The 20,437-nt window shown below is 48.4% G+C and overlaps 1 protein-coding gene across 3 annotated transcripts in view; it reads right to left on the reverse strand.

The window, feature by feature from the left end:
* Positions 1 to 20,437, reverse strand: part of MSI2 (musashi RNA binding protein 2) — a 496,891-nt gene that overhangs the window by 190,632 nt on the left and 285,822 nt on the right. For all 3 annotated transcript variants that reach the window (XM_023732734.1, XM_004377894.3, XM_004377895.2), the window contains exon 7: positions 11,097 to 11,145. In XM_023732734.1, the coding sequence (XP_023588502.1) occupies positions 11,097 to 11,145 (49 nt within the window). The remainder of the gene's footprint in view (positions 1 to 11,096; positions 11,146 to 20,437) is intronic.

The following is a 20,437-nucleotide window of genomic DNA, read 5'->3' on the forward strand; positions in this document are numbered from 1 at the left end:
CTCTAGTCTGACACATACGAGGTCTGTCACCATGAGTCGGAACCAACTCGATGGCAACTGGTTTGGTTATGCCTAACTCTTTAAAACTCAGGTTCTTTCCAACATACTGTACAGTATACAAAGGCACAGATGGGCTAGCATATGTCCCTGCCACCCCGATCAACAGGGCTTGAAACGGAAGCTGAGGTCCAGAGCTGCAAAAGAACTGGGGCTCTTCTTGGACCCTCACTTGCAACAGGTCAGCAGCTGCCCCCAGCTTTTGGTTACCCCTGGCCCAGGCCTGGAGGTCCTCTGGCCTCTCCCAGCTCCCAGGGGGTGGTTTTATTCAAGTCACCAAGCTAAAGGCTTGTTTCTCTTCAGGCCTCCGCACTCTGCCCTCACGGAGATCTTAAAACATGTTGTGAGAACCCAGAGCCTGGCCCTCTATGGAGAACAGGGCAGAACAAAAACCTCATTGTCCCTCTCTACAAAAGCCATTTCTGGGTCAATGAAGTTGCTGACCCTGGGCCCACTCCCTTTCTGCTTCTGAGGGTCACAGCCGGAAGGGAGGCAGGAAAGCCTATTAGCTCACTTTTGGTTCCAGAGCTTTTATTCCAAAGGAAAAAAGTTTGAGATTTATACTTTGGCTAAAGAAAATGCGGCTCATCCATGTGATCCAAATTCCCCTGGCTCTGCAGGCTCCCTCTTGCCCTGGGCACCCCTGTCCCCCAGCCTTGTTGCTAGGGAGTTGAGAGCTTTGTATTACCCTGTGTCTACAAAGAAAGGCAGGTGAACAGAAAACCAAGCTACTGTGTTGATTAATATCTCAAGAGACAGTGCCGGAATGGGCGCTTCCGGAATTCAGTTAGCTCAGGGGGAAAAAATAAAGTGCACTCCTTGCTTTCCTGTCAGAAATAAAATTAAGGTCTTGGATCGATGTTGCCAGTGCTGGGGTATCTACAGGAATCTTAAATGGCCTCGTCTACATGTGTTCAAATCCACATTCCCCCTCAACCCTGCCCTTTTAATTGGTTATTCGTGAGGTCATGTTTGCACCAATTTCTCAGGAAGGCTAATGGTGTTTATTTAACGAGAAAATAAAATGTGCAGACAGCTCTGGGGCTGGCCTCCGGAAGGTAGCTCTGGGGCTGGCCTCCGGAAGGTGACTCTGGGTGCCTGCAGAGGCTGGTTACCCTGCGCGGCCCCTCCTTCATCTTCTGTTATGGATTGAATTGTGTCCCCCAAAAAAGGTATGGTGAAGTCCTAACACCTGGTCCTGTGAACGTGCACGTGTTTAAAAATAGGGTCTTTGAGACGTTAGCAGTTAGGTTACCATCAGGTCATGCAGAGTAGGGCGGACCCTAACCCTATCTGAGTGGTGTACTGTAAAAGGTGAACAGACACAAAAACAGGGAAGACGCCATGTGAAGGTGCATCTACAAGCCAAGAAGGCCAAGGTTTGCCAGGAGCCACCAGAAGCAGGAGAGAGGCATGGAACAGTTCCTTTCTCAGAGCCCTCAGGAGGAATCAACATGGCTGATACCCTGGTTTGGACCTCTAGCCTCCAGAACTGTGAAACAGCACATCTCTGGCACAAAGCCAGAATACTCTGTGGTATTTGTTACAGTAGTCCTAAAGAGACTGAGACACCTTCCATTGCTGCACTTGTTCCCTGCAGGCTCCAGAAGAGGTCCAAAGAAAGGTAAGGTGACTGGCCAAGCTTTAAGGGGAATCTGTTGAGGGGAGGGAAGGGGGATAGGTCACACAGCCTATGGGAAAAGTGCAGAACGGGAGTGAAGAGAGGCTGGAGGTGGGTGTGCCCCGGTGGTGGGTGCACACTCACTGCTTTGGAGTTAAACACACAAGCAAGCCCACACCCCTCACAGAGCCCAGGTTTTAAAATGAGCTTAGCTAGAAGCAGAGAACCTTGCATTCTGAGAATCCAGGCTCTTCCCCATGAGGCAAGTGGTTGTTGATTTATGCCACTGTTGGACTTGGCAGCTCTTCCTCACTGTAAACTGAAGTGTGCCCAACTTCAAGCCTGCATATAACTCTTTTCCAAGGGAATCTTGTCAAGTACCCAAAGGCAGCAATTAATGTCCCTCCCCAATCTTATGCCTCTCTTCCCTCCTCTTTTTGGAGGAGACTCAATCCTAGCGAGTTTCTTCCCCATCCTGGCCGTTCTCTCCTGGAGCCCTGGGATGTCAATGTCTTTCTTAAACAACTACCCCACACCAGAGAACAGAAAATAGGTTTATTACCTCATCTGATCCAGACCCTCTACTTCCATAACAGAGCCCAACTGGTATGGTTGGTGACCACATGGTACTACTGACTAGCCTGGAAGCTCTGTGAGGCCAAAAGCACCGGTTGTTGTTAGTGGTCTATGACAGACTGGCAGCTTTCATGTCAACCGGCTTTCAGGTTCCTCAGGTGCAGAGTTAGGATCAATACCAGTAATGAGCAGCTCTCTCTTTACAGGTTTCCAGTAAACCCCTTAACACCATCTTAGACTTGGGGCAGAGTATGATGGGCACTTCACACCTTTAGCAACTAGCATAAGGGGTGAGAGAGCAGATTTGACAAGTGGGGAAAAGACAAAGGGCTTAACTCCAGCAGGGATGGCCACAGCCCATCTTGCTCCAGACCTCAAACCTGAGCAATGATATTCTGCAGGATACCCTCTTGTCACCTCAGCACAGACATCACCAGCAACTGGGATTTCCAGATCCTCTTTATCAAGCTTCCTACCCCATCCAGCAACCCTTCACTTGGAATGTGCCCTCTTCCACCCCAAGGGACCTACCCTCTTTGCCACACACACTTCCTCCTCCATCTCACAAAATCACATTTACAAGTTGTAAAGTCCCAACCTTCTTCCCTAAGTACACTCAGAAGGTTGGAATCTGATTAGGAAGCACACCCATTATCTTTGACATCCCCCACCTAAAAATGAAGCAATGCCTTTTCTTTGTCTTTTTCTTCTTTTTAATTTAATTTATGCCTTTGTGAAATGCTGGGAGAACAAAACGAAACTCTTTTTCCGTGTCCATTCTTTTTGGGAAAATAGGCACCAATAAACAAATAATTGCAGTGAGATTCTTAATCATCTTTATGTAGCATACATAAAAGAGGCAGTCTGGACTTCAGAGGTCAATTTCAAAAGTGAGTGTCTGGCAGGTATTCAGGACATCAAGGGCTGTTTTTTTCTCCTTAGAAAAGTATTATCCTCCATCACAGCTTCAGCTGTGTCTTACTGGCACCATTTTAATAAATAAACTGATACTGAGACCTTAAACTTGCACCAACTGCTTTTTGGGGATGGAGATACTGTGCGAAATTCAGAGGAGACGCCAACCTTTTAGCCCAGTTCCTCACGGGGAGTTGCCCAGAGCGCCTCCCTCTGGCTGGATCCCCACCACCACCCTGCCATTCCAGCCCACCAAAAAAACCCAAACCCGTTGCTGTGAGGTTGATTCTGATTCACAGCAACCCCATAAGACAGAGTAGAACTGCCTCACAGGGTTTTCAAGGAGCAACTGGTGGATTCAAACTGCCAACCTTTTGGTTAGCAGCCGTAGCTCTTAACCACTGCGCCACCAGGGCCCCTATTCCAGCCCAACAGCTCCCAATAAGACGCAGCCACCCTAGGAAAGGGCTCTCCACCCAGGGGGCCTGCTAGTGATGGTGCTCTCTGAAGTTCAGGAAACCATCTGGTGCCGGGGTTGGTATGCAGGATAGGCCTGTTCAGAGTCCGGATACTCTGGGTGGCTCTATCTCAGAGCTGTTATTCTCCTCCAGAGCCATTAGCATTGCACTTAATAAGCCACTGCGAACAGTTGGGCGAGGAGACATCCATCACACTAATCTTTATTTTTCTCTCAGTGTATCCTGTTCCTTCGCCTTCTGGCAATGTTCCGGAGCAAACAGGCCTGCTGGGTAATAGGAGCCATGGGGAGTGGCGAAGGCAGTGCCTCCAAGTCGCCTCCTCTGTACTCTGCCAGAAGCCTCTCCAGCTGACCCTCACACCAGGCTACCCGATGAGCTTCAAAGACACCCGACTAATTTTCCACTGGGCCCCCAACCATCCAGCTGTCCCCTGATGGGCCAGTTTTGAAGGGACCCTGCAGGAGAGGGTTCATGAACCCGGGACCCTGGAGTCAGAGGGAGGGACAGCTGAAATTCCCCTAGAGTGACGCCTTTGGGGGGCTCCCTTCCCACATAAGGAAGTAAGCGTAGGATGTATTTCAGTAGCTAACACCCTCACACTTCACCTTTTGAGAGAGGGCTGGGGGTTGTGGGGAGAATGGAGAGACCCCAGCGAGTCCACCCTCACCCTCTCCCTTTGGCCCCCAGCCTCTAGCCAACAAAAGACAGCAAATTAGAAGGACAGTACCTTGTTGCTCATTCCCTCCCCCGACCTCCCTCCCGAGCCCAACTCTGGGCTCAATACCTAATGCTCAATTCAAGATCTTATCTGACTTTTACAAGGATAAGGCAACAAACTTTTCCCCAATGATTAAATCCTTTGATGATCAACCCAATATTTTTCAGACCACCTCTAACAACTTTTAGAGAGCAAATGAAAAGACTGAGAAAACTGGAAAGCCAGCATTCTCTCTCTCCCCTTGGGCACAAATCATCTCATGGAAGCCATGAAATGAGCTGCCGGGCTGGGCAAGGCAGGCCCTAGCTTCTACCAGGAGTTCAGTTCTTTGCCTGGCTGCGGGAATATGCCACACAGCATTTCAGAGCCACGTGCCTTAGTTTCTCCATCTGAAACGGGAGGTGCACTATAGTCCAGCAAGAAGGGAGAGTGTGGAGGAGAACTAATCATGATGAAGTGCTCAAGCCTGTAAGATCAGACTCCCTCGCTTTAAACCGCTACCTAGCCCGGAGCTTGCAGAGGGGCTGAGAGCCTGGGCTCTCGGTCAGACAGGCTAGGTTCCCATCCAATCTCTCCCTGACTGATGTGACTCTGAGCAGCTCTGTTCACCCATGACTTGTCATAAAGATTCCACAGTATGTGCCGGCACATACTGTGTATACAAATGCTCAGAATGTCTTGGCTGCTTCTGCTTTGAGTGTTAGCATGACCTGGTTACATAGCAACAGAACCCACCCACGGTGGGTGCTGTGATAGAATGCCCAGGTTCCCCTTCAGGAATGAAGTATTTATTCCCTAGCTGCTGGGAGGGCTTCCCCAATGATTAAATCCTTTGATGATCAACCCAGTATGGGAGGGCTGCCCAAAGATGCCCCCCGCCCCCTGCTGCAGTTGGCCCCCTCCAGGATTTGCTCGGCAGAAGGGAGCAGCTTCGTCCAAGGACTGCAGGCAATGACTGATGAACACAGACGTATAAAGGCTAGCCCTCTGGCCCCAACTGGGCACTGCTCTGAAGGACCATCCTGTCTTCCAAGCCTCCCTGGGGCATCACAGGTGGACTTCTCTCTCTGCCCACCCGTGCCCAAGGGCACTCCCTAACAAACCTCCTGCAACCAGAGTCCGCTGCCCAGGCAACCCAATCTGCAACAACTGCCCCTTCCCCACCACCAGTTTAAAAAAAAAAAGGGACTTAATCTTGGACATTCTCTCAGTTAAAAAGCTAAAAGGCAGAAACATACTTCAGGCCCTGGAGCTCATCAACCCCAGCCCCCCTTATTTCACAGAGAGGAAACCGGAGACATTCAGAGAGGTTAGGAATGATGACCCGGCCAGAGCTTCCAACCAGTTAGCTCCGGTTCAAACCCCTGCTGAGAATTTGCATTTCTAACAAGTTCCCAGGTAATGCTAATGCTGCTAGTTAGGGACCAATTCTGAGAACCACTAGTACAGCAGTGGGTCTCAAAATTTATTATACATAAGAAACACCTGGGGAGCTTGTTAAACTGTAGATTCAGTATATTTGGGGTGGAAAGGCAGATTCTTAGCAGGGGTTCGAACCAGAATGAACTGGTTCGAAGTCCTGGTTGGAAGCCCTGGCCCCGGGACAACATCTAGGGGGCAGGAGAAGCTGGAAGAAGGTCCATGCACTAGGGAGAAAGGTGGGAAGATGCCACACATCTCTGGTTCTACCCACTGTGGGTTACAGACTAAACGGGGACCCTGTTCCAGCTTCTAAGATGGAGGACACAGATACTCCACAGACAGTCGTCCTTGGAGGGTTCATTGTTTGCTGTCCCCTGGATTCTTTCCTATGGCACTAATGAGCCCAAAGTAAACCAAAGCCATCAGCTGCCATCAAGCCAACTCCAACTCATGGTGACCTCATGTGTGTCGGAGTAGAACTGTGCTCTACAGGGTTTCCAAAGGCTGATTTTTCAGAAGTAGATCTTCCGAGGCATCTCTGGGTGGACTCAAACCTCCAACTTTCTGGTTAGCAGTTGAGCGTGTTAACCATTTGTAACACCCAAGCACTCCACAGTGAGGCCAAAGTGCAGGAGTACTAAGGGAAGAAACACAGGCCGGCACTGCTGTCAATAGGAAAACAGAAGTGCCATGCAGATGTACATGAGGGCCACTCTTGTCACTATGCGGACCAATGAGGAGCAGGGGCAGGAGGTGGTCACTAAGGGGCAAGGGGCAGGAATTCTGCTCTGACCTCTGGCTCACAATGGAAAGTGTGGCCAGAGGGCCCTCCACGGCCCAGGAGTGGGTCCCTGAGCCTGGCCGATCTGACTGTCAGAAGGCCAGGCCCAGTCTTGCGTTCTTTTCTCCAAATATCAGCTGTCATAGCACCAAGCGCAAAGAGGCAGTTCTCAAAATGCCTGTGGTGAGGGTGGAGTCAGCCTTCAGGCTGCCCAACGGGGCTGGTGGAGAAGTTGGAAGAGAAGCGCTGAGCATGTGCTTGCCAACACCTGGGGGTTAATGGCAGGCCTCTTTAAGAAGAAAGCGGGAGTCAGTGCCAGCCAGAGAGGTATCCTCAACTTCTGCTACTGCTTCTGCTTCTGCTACTTTTCTCTTGATAAGATAATGGAAACAGGAAGCTGAGGGGGTGAGGGTAAGGTTGGGGCAAGGTGGCTGCGGGAGGCTTTTATTTTCTTGTGCTTATCACCTGATTTCCAAATGCATACTTCCATCAAGCCCCGGATGTGTGGGCCACTCTCTCCATATATATGATTTGTGCTTTTGTTGTGATACGTTCTTCTTTTTTCAAACAACTAAAACGTTTACTCCTCTAAATGCCCTGAATCACTGAAGTATTACCCCAGCTTAAACACCCAGTTCAAAGAGAAATACCTCCTCGGCTGTTTTGAGGGGTTGGAAAATCTGTACGGGCCAAAGCCACCCACTTACACAGAAAGAAAACTGGGGAGCAGGAGATTCCTGAGGCAAGAAGTCCGGGAGGAAAGGGTAGGCGGGCGTCAGGTCCTTCTGGGTGAAGCGTCTCGGCACACCTTCCTCCTGCTTTCTCTTGCCCATCTTTCGAGCATCAGGGAGGGGCCCTGCAGGCTGCGTCCACTCATGGCTGGCTTCCCGGGCATGCAAACGTCCGGTCACAGAGGGCCCCATGCCTGGTTTAATGCTCTGCTGTTGCCATCTTAAAATTCTTAAATTTTTTTTTAAATAATTGTGTTGCTGTTGTTGTTAGGCACCGTTGAGTCAATTTTGACTCGCGGCAACATAGTGTGACACAGCAGAACTGCCACGTAGTGTTTTCTAGGCTGTAATCTTTAAAGAGGAGCCCTGGCAGCACAGTGGTTAAAGCACTCAGCTGCAAACCCAAAGGTCGACGGTTCAAATCCACCAGCCGCTCCTTGGAGAAAGATGTGGTAGTCTGCCTCCCTAAAGAGTTACAGCCTTAAAAGCCCTATGGTGCAGTTCTGCTCTGTCATATAGGGTCACCGTGAGTCAGAATAGACTTGACAGCAATGCGTTTGGGTTTGGTTTAATCTTTATGGAAACAAATCGCCAGGTCCTTCTCCCAAGGAGCTGCTGGGTGGGCTCAAACCATCAACCTTTCAGTTAGCAGCTGAGCGCTTAACCACTGCATCACCAGAACTCCTGTTTTGAATAAGGGGTTCGGCATTTTCATCTTGCTCTGAGTCCTGCAAATTATGTAGTTGCTCCTGCATCCACTACAGATATCTTAAACTCTGGCTGGGCAGAAGGATGTTGGGCAGGCTCCGCCAGGGATTCTGCCCACTCTCCACCCCGACAATGCCCACCAGAAATCCTGACTTGGAAGAGCGAGTGATGGCGTCCCTGCAGCTGCGCTGAGCACTGAGTCGTGGAACGGCCTTTCCGCACCTCACCCCACTGCAGAGGGGTTGCTGCCCCATCCGTGCACCTAGGGCCTCTTGGCCTTTGCCCCCTTTGGAAGAAGGGAAGAGGCTTCACCCACAGCAGGATGAGGGAGTGTTCTTACTGACACCCCCCTCTGGGCTATGCCTGGTAGGCCGACCTCCTGAGTTGGATCCTGGCTCTGCCCGTTACTAGCTGTGTAACCCTGGACAAGTCACCGACCCTCTCAGGTTCCTCAGATGCCAAACCTCTTTACCTGCGCAGCTGTGAGGGTGAAATGGGATGATGCAAGTGGAAGGCCCTAGCCCAAGGCCTGACACAGACTGGGTAATCAAAAATCATCTTTCATGCACTGATGTTCAAAAAGAAGGACAACAGTTCTGCCTGGAGGCTGCTCAGGAATCTTACAGGATTATGAATTGGAACACTGGATCCAAGGAGATTCACTGGTGCCACGTTCTAATGGCCCAGCACTCTCTGAAAACAGGTGAAGATGTTCTTAACAAACCCCTCCCATCTAGAGACAAGAGAAAAAGGGCAGGATTTGAAATCAGCAGTCCCTGCCCTAACCTTGGGTATGTCAGTTACCCTCTCTCAGCCTGGGTTATCTCATTGGCAAAATGAACGTGATGATAACAGTAAGAGCTAACATTTACTCAAGGAGCCCCGGTGTCCCAGTGGTTAGGAGCTTGGCTGCTAACCAAAAGGTTGGCGGTTCGAATCCACCAGCCGCTCCGTGGGAGAAAGATGCAGCAGCCTGCTTTGGCAGAGATTACAGCCTTGTCCTATAGGGCCGCCATAAGTCAGAATCAACTTGACAGCCACAGGTTCACAGCTGATGATATTTTAAACGTCTCAAGGCATTACACTCACCCAACAATCCTATATGGAGGTACTACTATTATCCCCATTTTGCAGACGAATAAATTGAAGCATAAAAAAGTTAAGTGATATTCCCAAAGTCACAACAACCCTCCTGGAGCTGCTGTGAAGATCAAATTAGACCATGCATATGGAAGCAGTACTTTGGAAACCAAATTAGACCATGCATATGGAAGCCATGCTTTGGAAACCATTAAAGTCAGACCCACACAATATGGATGATACTAAAGGATAATCATGAATTGCCTATCACCATCACCACCTCGGTTTCATGACAAATACAGTGGTTCTTCTACCACCTCATTCTACTACCACCCAAATGCTCTTCTTTCCCTTCCTAAGTTCCCCCATTCCCCACGCCCACTTCCTCACCACCGCTCCTCTTTGCAACATAAATACCAGTTGATGCCACAGCTTTCCATCAAATTCTCAATTCCCCCATTTTGAGGATGCTGTAAAATGGATGCATGAGAAGTTGGATTATCACCCGCACTCAGGAAGACAACCCCCTCTTCTCCCACACCCGCAAGCAAGCACATCCCCTCGGCTCCCGCGCTTCCCATTCAGTCAGCCTGCCTTCTCCAAACAAGAGTGACAGACAAGTCAGCACTGGTAACTGCTTCTAATCACAGGTGACAGCAGGAATGTAAACAACACAAGAAACATCTAAATGCAATCCAAGTGGCAAGGAAACACTGCTTGCTCTCTGGCCCCCCTCCCCTGAGAACAGCCATACATCGCTTCCTGCCACCCTCCCCCTTTGGAAGCTCTGCTCATTAACACCCCATTAATAGGAACTCCAGAAACCATGAGATTCCAGAGCCAACTCCTTTTACTCTACTACCTCCAGGGAGAATTTTCTAGATTCTTCTACGTTTTCTCAGTTTAAAGCAACAGTTGTACCTTTTTTAGGGGGTGGAGGGTGGGGGGTGGGAAGTTAGACTCCTTTGGGAATCTGTTGAAAGCTAGGGACTCCTATCCCAAGAAAAGGGCAAACGTAAAACACTTTGTGTATCATTTCAGGGAGTTAACAGATCCCAGGTTAACACTCATTTTCCAAAACATAGATGGGAGAACATGGACACGGGGAAAATACAAACAAGTGCAGATTTCCTTCAAACATTAAAGAGTCACCAAGGGCATTTCCAAGTCTGTAACCTCTATAATGGTTAAGTGTTCGGCTGCTAACTGAAAGGTTGGCAGTTCAAACGCACCCAGTTGTTTCGCAGAAGAAAAGACCTGGTGATCTGCTTCTGCAAGATTAACCAAAGGAAGAAAAAAAAAACCCCAAGCCCATAGCCGTTGAGTTGATTCCAACTCATAGGATCCCTCTAGGACAGAGCAGAACTGCCCACAGGATTTCTAAGACTGTAAACTTTATGAAAGCAGACTGCCACATCTTTCTCCCACGGAGTGGCTGGTGGGTTTGAACCACTGAACATTTGGTTAGCTGCCGAGCGCTTAACCACTGGGCCAGCCAAGAAAACCATATGGGGCAGTTCTACTCTGTCACATAGGGTCGCTATGAGTTGAAATTGACTTCACGGCACCCTATAACAACAATCTCTGTACATTTTACACAAACCTACAACAAGGCTCCCCCTACACTCTTCACTCTAGATTGACAGTGTGTTTCTAAACCACTCCTTCACTGCAAATTGAGACCTCAACTGAGTAACTGCTATGAGTAATTTCCACTTGGATCATTTAGTGCTGAGGTTATTGAGGGACTAAGGAAGCCGGGATTAGACAAGGGCATATCTGAATGTGTGTGCCGGATGTGACTGCAAAAAGGAAATGGTATTAACTGTCCAGTATTTGGATTCTCTGTGCCATGTGGCCCTCCAAGAATATAGATCTTTAGCACACGGTCAACTCTACCTGCTTAATTCTGAAATACTCATTGCATCTTTTATCAGTGTCACCGGGCTGGGAAGAGGTGGAGGCAAGGAGAAGTAAAGGGGTACCCTTCATGCACTGGGGTTCTTACCTCTGTGCCTGTTGGTAGTCTTATCAAACATCAGCATCGCATCCTCCACCTGCAAAACAAACACAAGACAGAGCCTGCTTTAGGAACTTTAACAAGATATACAAAACATTACATGTTTGGGGGGATTTTCTATGATAGAAGTAAAAATGGCTCACTAAAGAATATGTGAAAATACAAAAATGTTGAAGGAGAAAACATCACTTTTCTTTCCACCTAGCACAACCATAGCTAACATCTGATAGAGGGCCTGGGTAGTACAAATGGTTAAGTGCCGGACTATTAACTGAAAAGTGGGCAGTTCAGCCCCACCCAGAGGCACTGTGGAAGAAAGGCCTAGGGATCTGCTTCCCGAAGGTCACAGCCTTGAAAACCCTATGGAGCACAGCTCTACTCAGACACACATGGGGTCGCCGTGAGTCGGAATCGACGCGATGGTAACTAGCCTGGGTTTTTTTTTTTTTTTTTTTTCTTTGTAGTTTTTTTTTTTTTTCTTTAAATCTGTGACTATTTTAATAGTTCAAATCATTCTGCATAAGGCATGTTTTCCTTGCCCCCCTTTTTTCCCACATAACATTACAATATTGCCAACAATTCCCAGGTTACTCCGTGTGCATCCTGAATGCCATCTTGATTACTGCAGAATTTTTCAGAGTGAGAAGTCATAGCTCACTTAATTATTCCCCTTCTGATGGATAATTTGTTTCCAGTTATAAACAATGGAACTTTAACAGCTTGATGCTAGGATCTTTTAAAAAAATATCAACAGGAGAAAATACCCAAGTAACCTCTCTGTCTCTCTTCCCACCCCATGCTCCTTATCCTGCAACCCTTTTGGAGATATTCTAGCAGTGGGAAGATTTCAGGAACCACACTCAATTCCCATGCAGATCTCAAGAAGCTCACACTCAGTGAGCCAGAGCTGGCTTTCCACTCATCTTATTTGTGACCCAACCTTTTATCTGTTACACATCTTTAGTGCACGTGTTTGTCCTAACCTGTTAGTCACTCCTGGGAAGAGTACCAAGATTGGCCAGGTGAGCAGCCTGGTCTTGCCATTCATTTTGTGCCCAAGCTTGGCCGTAAAAATACAACCCACCCCACGTGGTTATGGAGGACGAAACTGTCAGCCAGAGGGCTCTGTGCTTGGAGCGATTTTAGTGTCTCTGTGTAGCTGGGAAGGACAGAACACTGTTCATTTGAGCTCGAAGGCTCACAAATGAACTTGGGGGCCTGAGCTAAGCCAGCCAAGCAAAGAAATCATAAGCTAGTCATTCCTCACTCTTCCCAGACTACAATCTCAGATGGAGGAGAGGAACCGGAGAGACGCAATAAAACTAGGTTTAAAATGGGGCCTCTAGACAAATCAAATCTATTTTTCTAGATGCCATCAAATATAATAGGGGGAGAAGCAAAGTCAAGGTAAGAATGGAAAAGGGGGGTAAGGCAAGCCGGACATAAACCTTGAAGGGACTGGCAGAGCTTTAAAATCCCTTCTCAAGCCAGGGCCCCCTTTCGTTGCTAAGCAACTGAGACTGAACAAACAGGCTCCTGGGGCCGTCCCCTTCTGGTCCCCACTTCTGAAGTCAGTTACCGGGGAGGGGGGTGGTCTTGCATGGTGGCTGCTCTTCCAGCAGACAGATGCCCTCCCTCTCCCAGGCATCAGGCCGCCAGGAGTAGGTGATGCTCGCTGGAGACGACTGGGACCAGGGCTCCTTCACCAGGACCCTCCCCTGAGGCCCATCCCAGGACAAACCCCAGCCAGTGGGGCTTGAGAGTCCCCGAGGCACCTGTTGAGGCCACACACACAGCAGCCATTCCGCCTCCCATGCACCGCGCTAGCAAAACCACCATAAGACCAACTCATTTGTTTGTACACAGAGTAGTCACACTTGAGCATATGGAACCTCAGATGCAGACCCTGGGATTCGGTAAGATTCAGAATGCCTGGGGTGTGCATGGGTAGCGGGGTGAAGCGTGCTGGGTAGCGTGCAGGTAAGCATGATATCTATTTCGCACCCACCTCCGTGTTTTCTAAGACGTTTGCCAAGTCCTTGTTTGGAGCTGAAAATGCCTAACAGTAAGGAAAACGGCTTCCCTTCTGCATTGGCCACATTTTGGTACTGAAATACAGATCCCTTTAAGAAATAAATGTTTTGAATTTTAAAACTGTATTTTTAAAACCACCTTTCAACAGCGTGCCGCTGGCTCCCTCTTCTCCTTCCTAAGTTTGAATGTTTTCTAATGCAGCCCTCTCAAGCTCACTCAACCATGCTGAGCACGGGGGAAGATCTGTGTATGTTTTTTAGGGCAATCATTGTCATAACAAATAGAACTCTTTCCACTATAGTCCGGTTATACAATGGGACTTGCAGAGACCTCGTGAATAGATAAAGTGTCAGGGTGAAAGAAAAATTCTATTAACACTTTACAACATAAAACATCTAAGAAGTGGCTAGAGAGGAAAGAGAAAGGGAAAAAAAGAAAAATCAATATGGATAAGTCCCGGTGCTTGGGGGGAAAAACTTTTCAGCGATTGCAAAACACTTATTAATTCAGAGAAGCCATCAATGCGCTGCAAATCTGGCAGAGCAGCAAGAGCTGAAACTAGAAGAATTTGAATATACAAAGGGTGAATAGAATGAAAAACACGGCCTCACATACGGGACTGTTTCTCACGGGTCTGTGTGAATCAAACAGAAGAGGCCTGTGTGAGCCTCCGTCAAGGGAAATAAGGGGCACAGTCAAGGTAACTGGCATTCAACCCCAGAGTGAGCAAACTGATAACTCACTCACTCCCTCTCTCCCTGTCTCTGTGTTTATGTCTCTCTCTCTTTCTCTCTCTCTCTCTCTCTCTCACACACACACACACAAATGAAACCCAGTTAGTTTATCTGGCTGTGCAGAGTCATGAACTTTACACAAGCTAGGCCTCAATCAAGGAACCCTGGTGGCACGAATGGTTAAGCACTTGGCTGGGAACCAGAAGGTTGGCAGTTCAAACCCACCCAGCCACTCTGCAGGCAAAAGCCCTGGCGATCTGCGTCCTAAGATTACAGCCAAGAAAACCCTATGGAGCAGTTCTACTCTGTCACATGAGGTTGCTATGAGTTGAGATCAACTCAAGGACACCTAACAACAACAAGGTGTCATTCAGGGTTCTAGAAGAACCCAAGGGGTTAGTGGAGATGGAAACAGGAGTTTTTCTGGCCTCGGGTAGAAAATACCCTTGCTGTTATTGTTAGTTGCCATGAAGTTGATTCTGATTCACGGCAACCCCATGTGTGCTGAGTAAAGCTGCACACCATAGGGTTTTCACGGCTGGGACCTTTCAGAATCAGCCAGACCTTACTTCCAAGGTGCCTCTGAGTAAGTCTGAACCACCAACCTTTCAGTTAGTAGTCCAGCGCTTAACCATTTACACCACCCAAGGATTCCAGAAAACACCATTAACCCTCATGAAATGTATCATCAAGGGATACAAATCAATACAAGTAAGAGACAAATTATTTAGGTCTCTAAATAATTTAGGTCTCAAATTACATAGGTCCATGGTAGATTTACTGCTCTAATGGCCCCACACCCTCTACCCTGTGACTTCACAGTTCTTTTACCCAAACAGGCAGAGTCTCTTCTCACCACTTGAATTTGGACTTGACTTGCCATGGCCACTAAAATGAGGTGGAGAGAATAGTGCGTCCATCACCAGGAGAAGAACATGCCCAGGCTAGCCTGCCGGAAGACAGGAGACACGTGGAGCAGAGCCAAGCTGGAAGCTTGTCAACTCCAAACATGCGAGCCCAGCTAGGATCAGCAGAACCACTCACACCAGACTCCAGATATGTGAAATAAACACTTATTATATGCTACTGAGGTATTATGATCGTTTGTTACACAGCATTCTGTGGCAATAGGTAACCGGTACATGGTCCCTGTTCTCAAAAAAAAAAGGCTCACAATCCCTCAGATATTACACATTCTCAAATAATACTAGTGAACAAAGGCAAGAAAAGGGGTGGAAGCAGGAAAAGTGCTGAATGTGGGCTATTAAACTGCCAGGCTTCACACTCTAAATGGAACACAGGTATTAGGGTATGGAGGATCTCTCCTAAATCTCATCCCAGCAGCAAGGTTGCAGACAGAGATCCTAGAAGCGCCAAGAGAAGTTGGCAACATGTTCCTCACTAAATGAGCACCACGAAGATCAGCAATAAGGAGCACTCAAGTCAGTGGGTGATGCCTCTCTAATCCTAATTCATTTAATGAACGAGCGAACTCTCTTTATAACGAGTCAAAACATCTATTGTGAGCCAGACATTCTCGCTGGCTGATTTTAGAAGCAGCCAGATGGTGATGACCGTATCCAGAGGTTAGACTTTAGCCAGCACACGTCATGCGCTGGCTGAACAGGAAACCTTTAAAGTCATAATGTACGGTCGCGGGCATAAAGTGAGGTCAAACGTTCTGTTTGTCAAGTTGGCTGGCCAAAGGGTAGGACTCCAGAGTATGCCCCCAGAGTTTTGCCGTTTGGGCTCCCCAAGAACATAGCAGGTGAGTGAAGCCAAACTGATTTGGGGATGCAGAAAACTTGCTCCCAAGGAAACAAGGGAAAAAGAGTTGCTGATAATAACTCAGCAGGAGCTGGAGGCGGCTGAGCACAGCAGGCGGAGCTGCACAAAGCCTGGGGAGGAGCCACGGTTCTCATCCCAGGTCCGCCATACTTCACGATCTCACTGAGGACAAGCCACCTGCCTTCTCTATTCCCAGTTTCTCATTTGCAAAAGGAGGGAATTATACGAGTTGCCATCTAAACTCCATTTGAAAAGATCAGATGCCTGGAATGCTAAAATGGACTCAGAGGCTACTGGGAAAACATCTGGAAGTGTCAAATTGGCTGCTGGTCCTTTGCAAACTCTCTGTCCTGTGAGGACATTCCAGAGCTTTGCTGTGGCCAACACACGCCCTGAGACACTTCCTACTCCTCTTGGGTTACAAATACACACACCCACACACTAAACATAGGAAGAACAAAGCAGAAAATGGCACTTCAAAAGATCCTTAAATTATCTGGTCAAATACAGGGGGAGGGGAAAGGGAAATGCAGGGATCCGATCCAGCTCTTCAAACTCCCCCAGAACAAATGCCCTTGAATTTCTCTTCCTGCGCCCACACAAACGCTTAAAGTGTTAGTTTAAATAAACACCGGCAAATGCAATATCATGATACTATAGCGCATAGGGCTTAACTGGCCTCATTATGCTCTATAAATCCAAGGCATTAAAGGCACAGGGTGTGGACATGCATGATGTAGCAGGACTGTCCAGAACAGAGGGGCCCAGAGCCCCTGCTGGAGCCAAGGGCTCCCTTATCATGGGATTATTTCAGAGCAGGGAAGGCATGCTCTCCACTTCTCCTGCTGCCAGTCCGGACAAAAACATTAAAGGCTGTGCCTGCCACAAAGCTCAGCAGGGAGTCTCTGGGTGGCACAAACGGTTAAGAGCTGGACTACTAACTGAAAGTTTGGTGGTTCAAACCCACCCAGAGGCACCTCAGCAGACAGGCCTGGCGACCTTTTTTCTGAAAGGTCACAGCCTTGAAAATTCTATGGAACACAGTTCTACCCTGCACACATGGGGTCGCCATGAGTCAGAATCGACGCTACAGCAACTAATAGCAACAACAGTGACAACTGGTTTATTGAAAGAGTTTTCAGCAATCTCTGGCCTTGCAAAAAGTGAGGCTGGTCTACCTTGAATCACTGCCCACACGGAAGAATGGAGGAGAAAAGGGAGCAGGCTGGAAAATCCCATTAGTTCATACAAGAATCTAGATCAGTGGTTTTCAACCTTGGCTGCTCACTAGAATCATGTGAAGAGCTCTGAAAATCCCTGATGCAGAGGCCGCACCCCAGACCTGGTAAATCAGCATCTCTGGAGGTGGGAGCCCAACAGAAGGTTTCTTAAAGCTCCCAAGTGATTCCAGGGTGGAGCCAAGGCCGAGAACCACTGTTCTAAAAGGCTGAATATCTCTGCCTGACTTGAGCCTTAATCACAGCGTATGTGTGTGGATGGGCCCTAAATAAAACAGGCATTAATTAGGCCTCTGGCTGCCTGAGAATCGGATGTTAATCCCCCATCAAAAGTCAGGATCCACAGGCTCCTTGCTGCATGCCTCTTTCTCGGGGCCTCCTTAACTCCTGATACGTACAAGACAGCCAACGTTCTGTCCTGGAAGTAGCTCAGAAGGGCCAGAAACTAAACATGGGATATTCTTATGGTTGGGACCTTAAGAAAACCTAACAGAACCACTGTTTTTCTCCCCCACCATATTTTTCACATATATTATTATCACTTTGATCCTCACAACCACCCCAGGAGACAAGGATTACTATCAATTCTCTGAGCCTTACTTTCCTCATTGGTTGCCCTAGAATTGGCAGCGGCTGGGCCCAGGACTCAAAAGCTGTTCTTATAAATCTAAATCTCACCTTGCCAGTTCTTACCTTCCTATCTTAGTCTCAGGTTCTTTTCACACACCCACTCTTCCTGCAGGAATGCCAGTTTCTGAGCCACCCTCAATCGCTATCCATTGGTTCCTAGAAGATTTCAACAATGGAGGCATCATTCTCCTACCTTCTCCTGTAGCTTCTCCTGCCAGGCATTCTTCTTCACTCCCTAAGTCAAACGCTTCTAGTTTGCATCCACCTGCGAGCTTCCTTATTTTAATACCCACCTTTACTGAATAACTACAGAAATAAATAAGGAGTTGGCTTAAACTCTCCTAAACTCCTCATAAGGAGCCCTGGTGGCACAAACCATTAAGTGCTCCGCTGCTAACCGAAAGGCTGGTGGTTTGAATCCACCCAACAGCTCTGGGTGTGAAAGACCTGTTGATCTGCTCCTGTAAGGATAACAGCTTAGGAAACCCTATGGGGGCAGTTCTACTCTGTCACATGGGGTCACTACGAGTGGAAATTAACTCCATGGCACCACCGTCAACAACAAATTTTTCACAGAAGACTCCCAAGCCTTCTTATGGCCAGAAAATTCTACCCTCATTGGGCAGGAACCTTCTTTATCAGCCCTACTTTTTTAATTTTTATGGGGGTGGTCATTCCTTTTTCCCATTTAACTTAGAAAACAAAACAAAACAGTGTTTATCAGGTAACAGTTATTAATTTAACAAAGGAACACTTGTCCATGGGAATTGAAAGGAGTGAGGTGTCTGGACAATTCTATCCTGGAGATTTAGACATTTTACTTACATACAGGCAAAAGCATCCTGCTCAGAAATTCTGATTTCACAAGTAAACATCAGACTCTAAGTTATGAAATGTCTACCAAATAATTGATCGTTTTAATAGCTACCATTTACGAGAGCCTAACGGGCCATTTGCAAACCTCATTTAATAGCTCTGAGGTAGACAATATCCTACCCATTTTACAGACAAGCAAATTGTGGCTCAGGGAGATTAAGTGACTTGCCTAGGATCGCAAAAGTAATAAATGGTGGAACCAGGATTTAAAACCAGACGCATCACTCTGTCTTCCTACTGGTCCCCCTTAACTGTGTTCTGTTTTATTTTCTAATCCCCAGGGCTTAGGATAGTGCCATTGTCTGCTGGATAAACCAAAAACTTGCCTTAAAACCTTACCAAAAAGTTAAGAGGGGTGACTGGGTAATCAAGAAGATGGACATATGTTGCCTCTGGTAGGCTCAAAGAGAACCATTTGAAAGGCAAAGGAAACACAAGGATGTAGGGGGTCTCCTCCTTTTAGGTGGGTGAATTTTAAAAGCCCAGTGTTCCCCTAGCTCGTCCATGGTCACAGAGCAAGCCAGCAGCAGAGCAGAAACTGGTGGAGGGGTCCTGAAACTCAGTCCAGGGCACAACCCACGTGAGCCCCCACCCTGCAATGAGTGCTAAAAATGCAGACTGTCCTCTCCCTTCTAGAGTGTTCCGAAGGTGTTAAGTGGTGGTTATGGAGCGCCTAACACACAGAACACTCTAATCGTAACAGATATGGGTGCAATTCGATGGCCCCATTCCTGGCAACCCTCTACTGAGCATACATGCGCACGCACATCATATCTGCATGCGTACAAACACCCACATCTACCCACAACCCCCTCCAGCCCCCACACACAATTAAACCAGGAGCCACACCCAATGTTGTGTATTTTCCCACAGCAAATGGTCACCCCAAGGGACGGGCAGCACAGAGGGAAGGAACCAGTATGCCCCTGGGGGACAGTCCCAGGAGGCCCTATTTCCAACCAGAGTGTGGGAAGTGTGAGTCTGCCCGTGCAAGGAGTGGCTGGGGCGGGTGCCCCACACTGGCTGTGCACATACTTGAGCTGTGCAGACAAAGCCCTGGGCCCCAGCACCTCTTCGGACTCGGAGGATGGGGCAGGGGGCTCCCTCTGGGGACATTTGAGCCGGGGCCCAGAAAGGAGGAGTGAAGGAAGGGAGGTGGTGGGAGAGGGACATGGAGAGAGGCCAGCATGCGCTGTTTGAGGAGAAGCAGTTGGTTCTGGCAGGCTTGACAGCTGTCACACGGAAATGGCATCTGGCCTAACGGCCTCTTGTGTGAGGCTCCTTCGAGTGGCGGCTGCTGCGCTCTGGAAACCCAGGGCCCCTTCACAGTACTGCTTGCGAGTGTGTCTGTGCGTGCGTGAATGCGTGCGTGCATGCAATTGTGCTCCGGGGGAGGGGGAGCCCAGGCAGGCTGCCTAATGCTCCCCTCAGCCTCTCCCCATCAGGCCTCACCCACCGTGAAAAAGGCCCAAACCTGCCAGCTCCAGAGGAGACAGGCAAATCATTAGTGAAGCACTGATGTGCCGTAACACTCTCCTGCATTCCCATTAAACAAATACTAAACTGCTAATTGCCAAAATAGATCTCCACGACTCTGACCGAACAGGGGAAGGGTTTATAATTACCAAGTGTGAAAATGCACAGCCTGTAAATAACCACCTCATCTGTCCTAATGCGGGCTGATATTGATGGGCATGAAATAAACATCAGGACCAAATGGAAAAATCATCCACATCTCCTGTGGCCAATGCAATCTCAGATGGTGGCAAGCGCAGCTGCAGCCATGAGCTCAGGGAGGGGAGAGGGGAGAAGGGAGTTTTGTAGGCCTGGAAAGTCTACGTTCCAATTCCAATCCCTTGGGCCATTTGCATCTTCCTTCTGCCTGGAAAATAGGGAGCGAAAACAATACAGCTTAATGGTGGGACCGGGCTGGTGTGCACCACAGAAAGGCTGGGGCTCTGAGCTAGGATATGTCTGGGTATATACCCATGACCCTCTGGGACAGGGCTTCAGAGATCCTTTACCCTGC

The sequence above is a fragment of the Trichechus manatus genome, unplaced genomic scaffold (assembly GCF_000243295.1).
Source record: "Trichechus manatus latirostris isolate Lorelei unplaced genomic scaffold, TriManLat1.0 scaffold00054, whole genome shotgun sequence".
Lineage (NCBI taxonomy): Eukaryota > Metazoa > Chordata > Mammalia > Sirenia > Trichechidae > Trichechus > Trichechus manatus.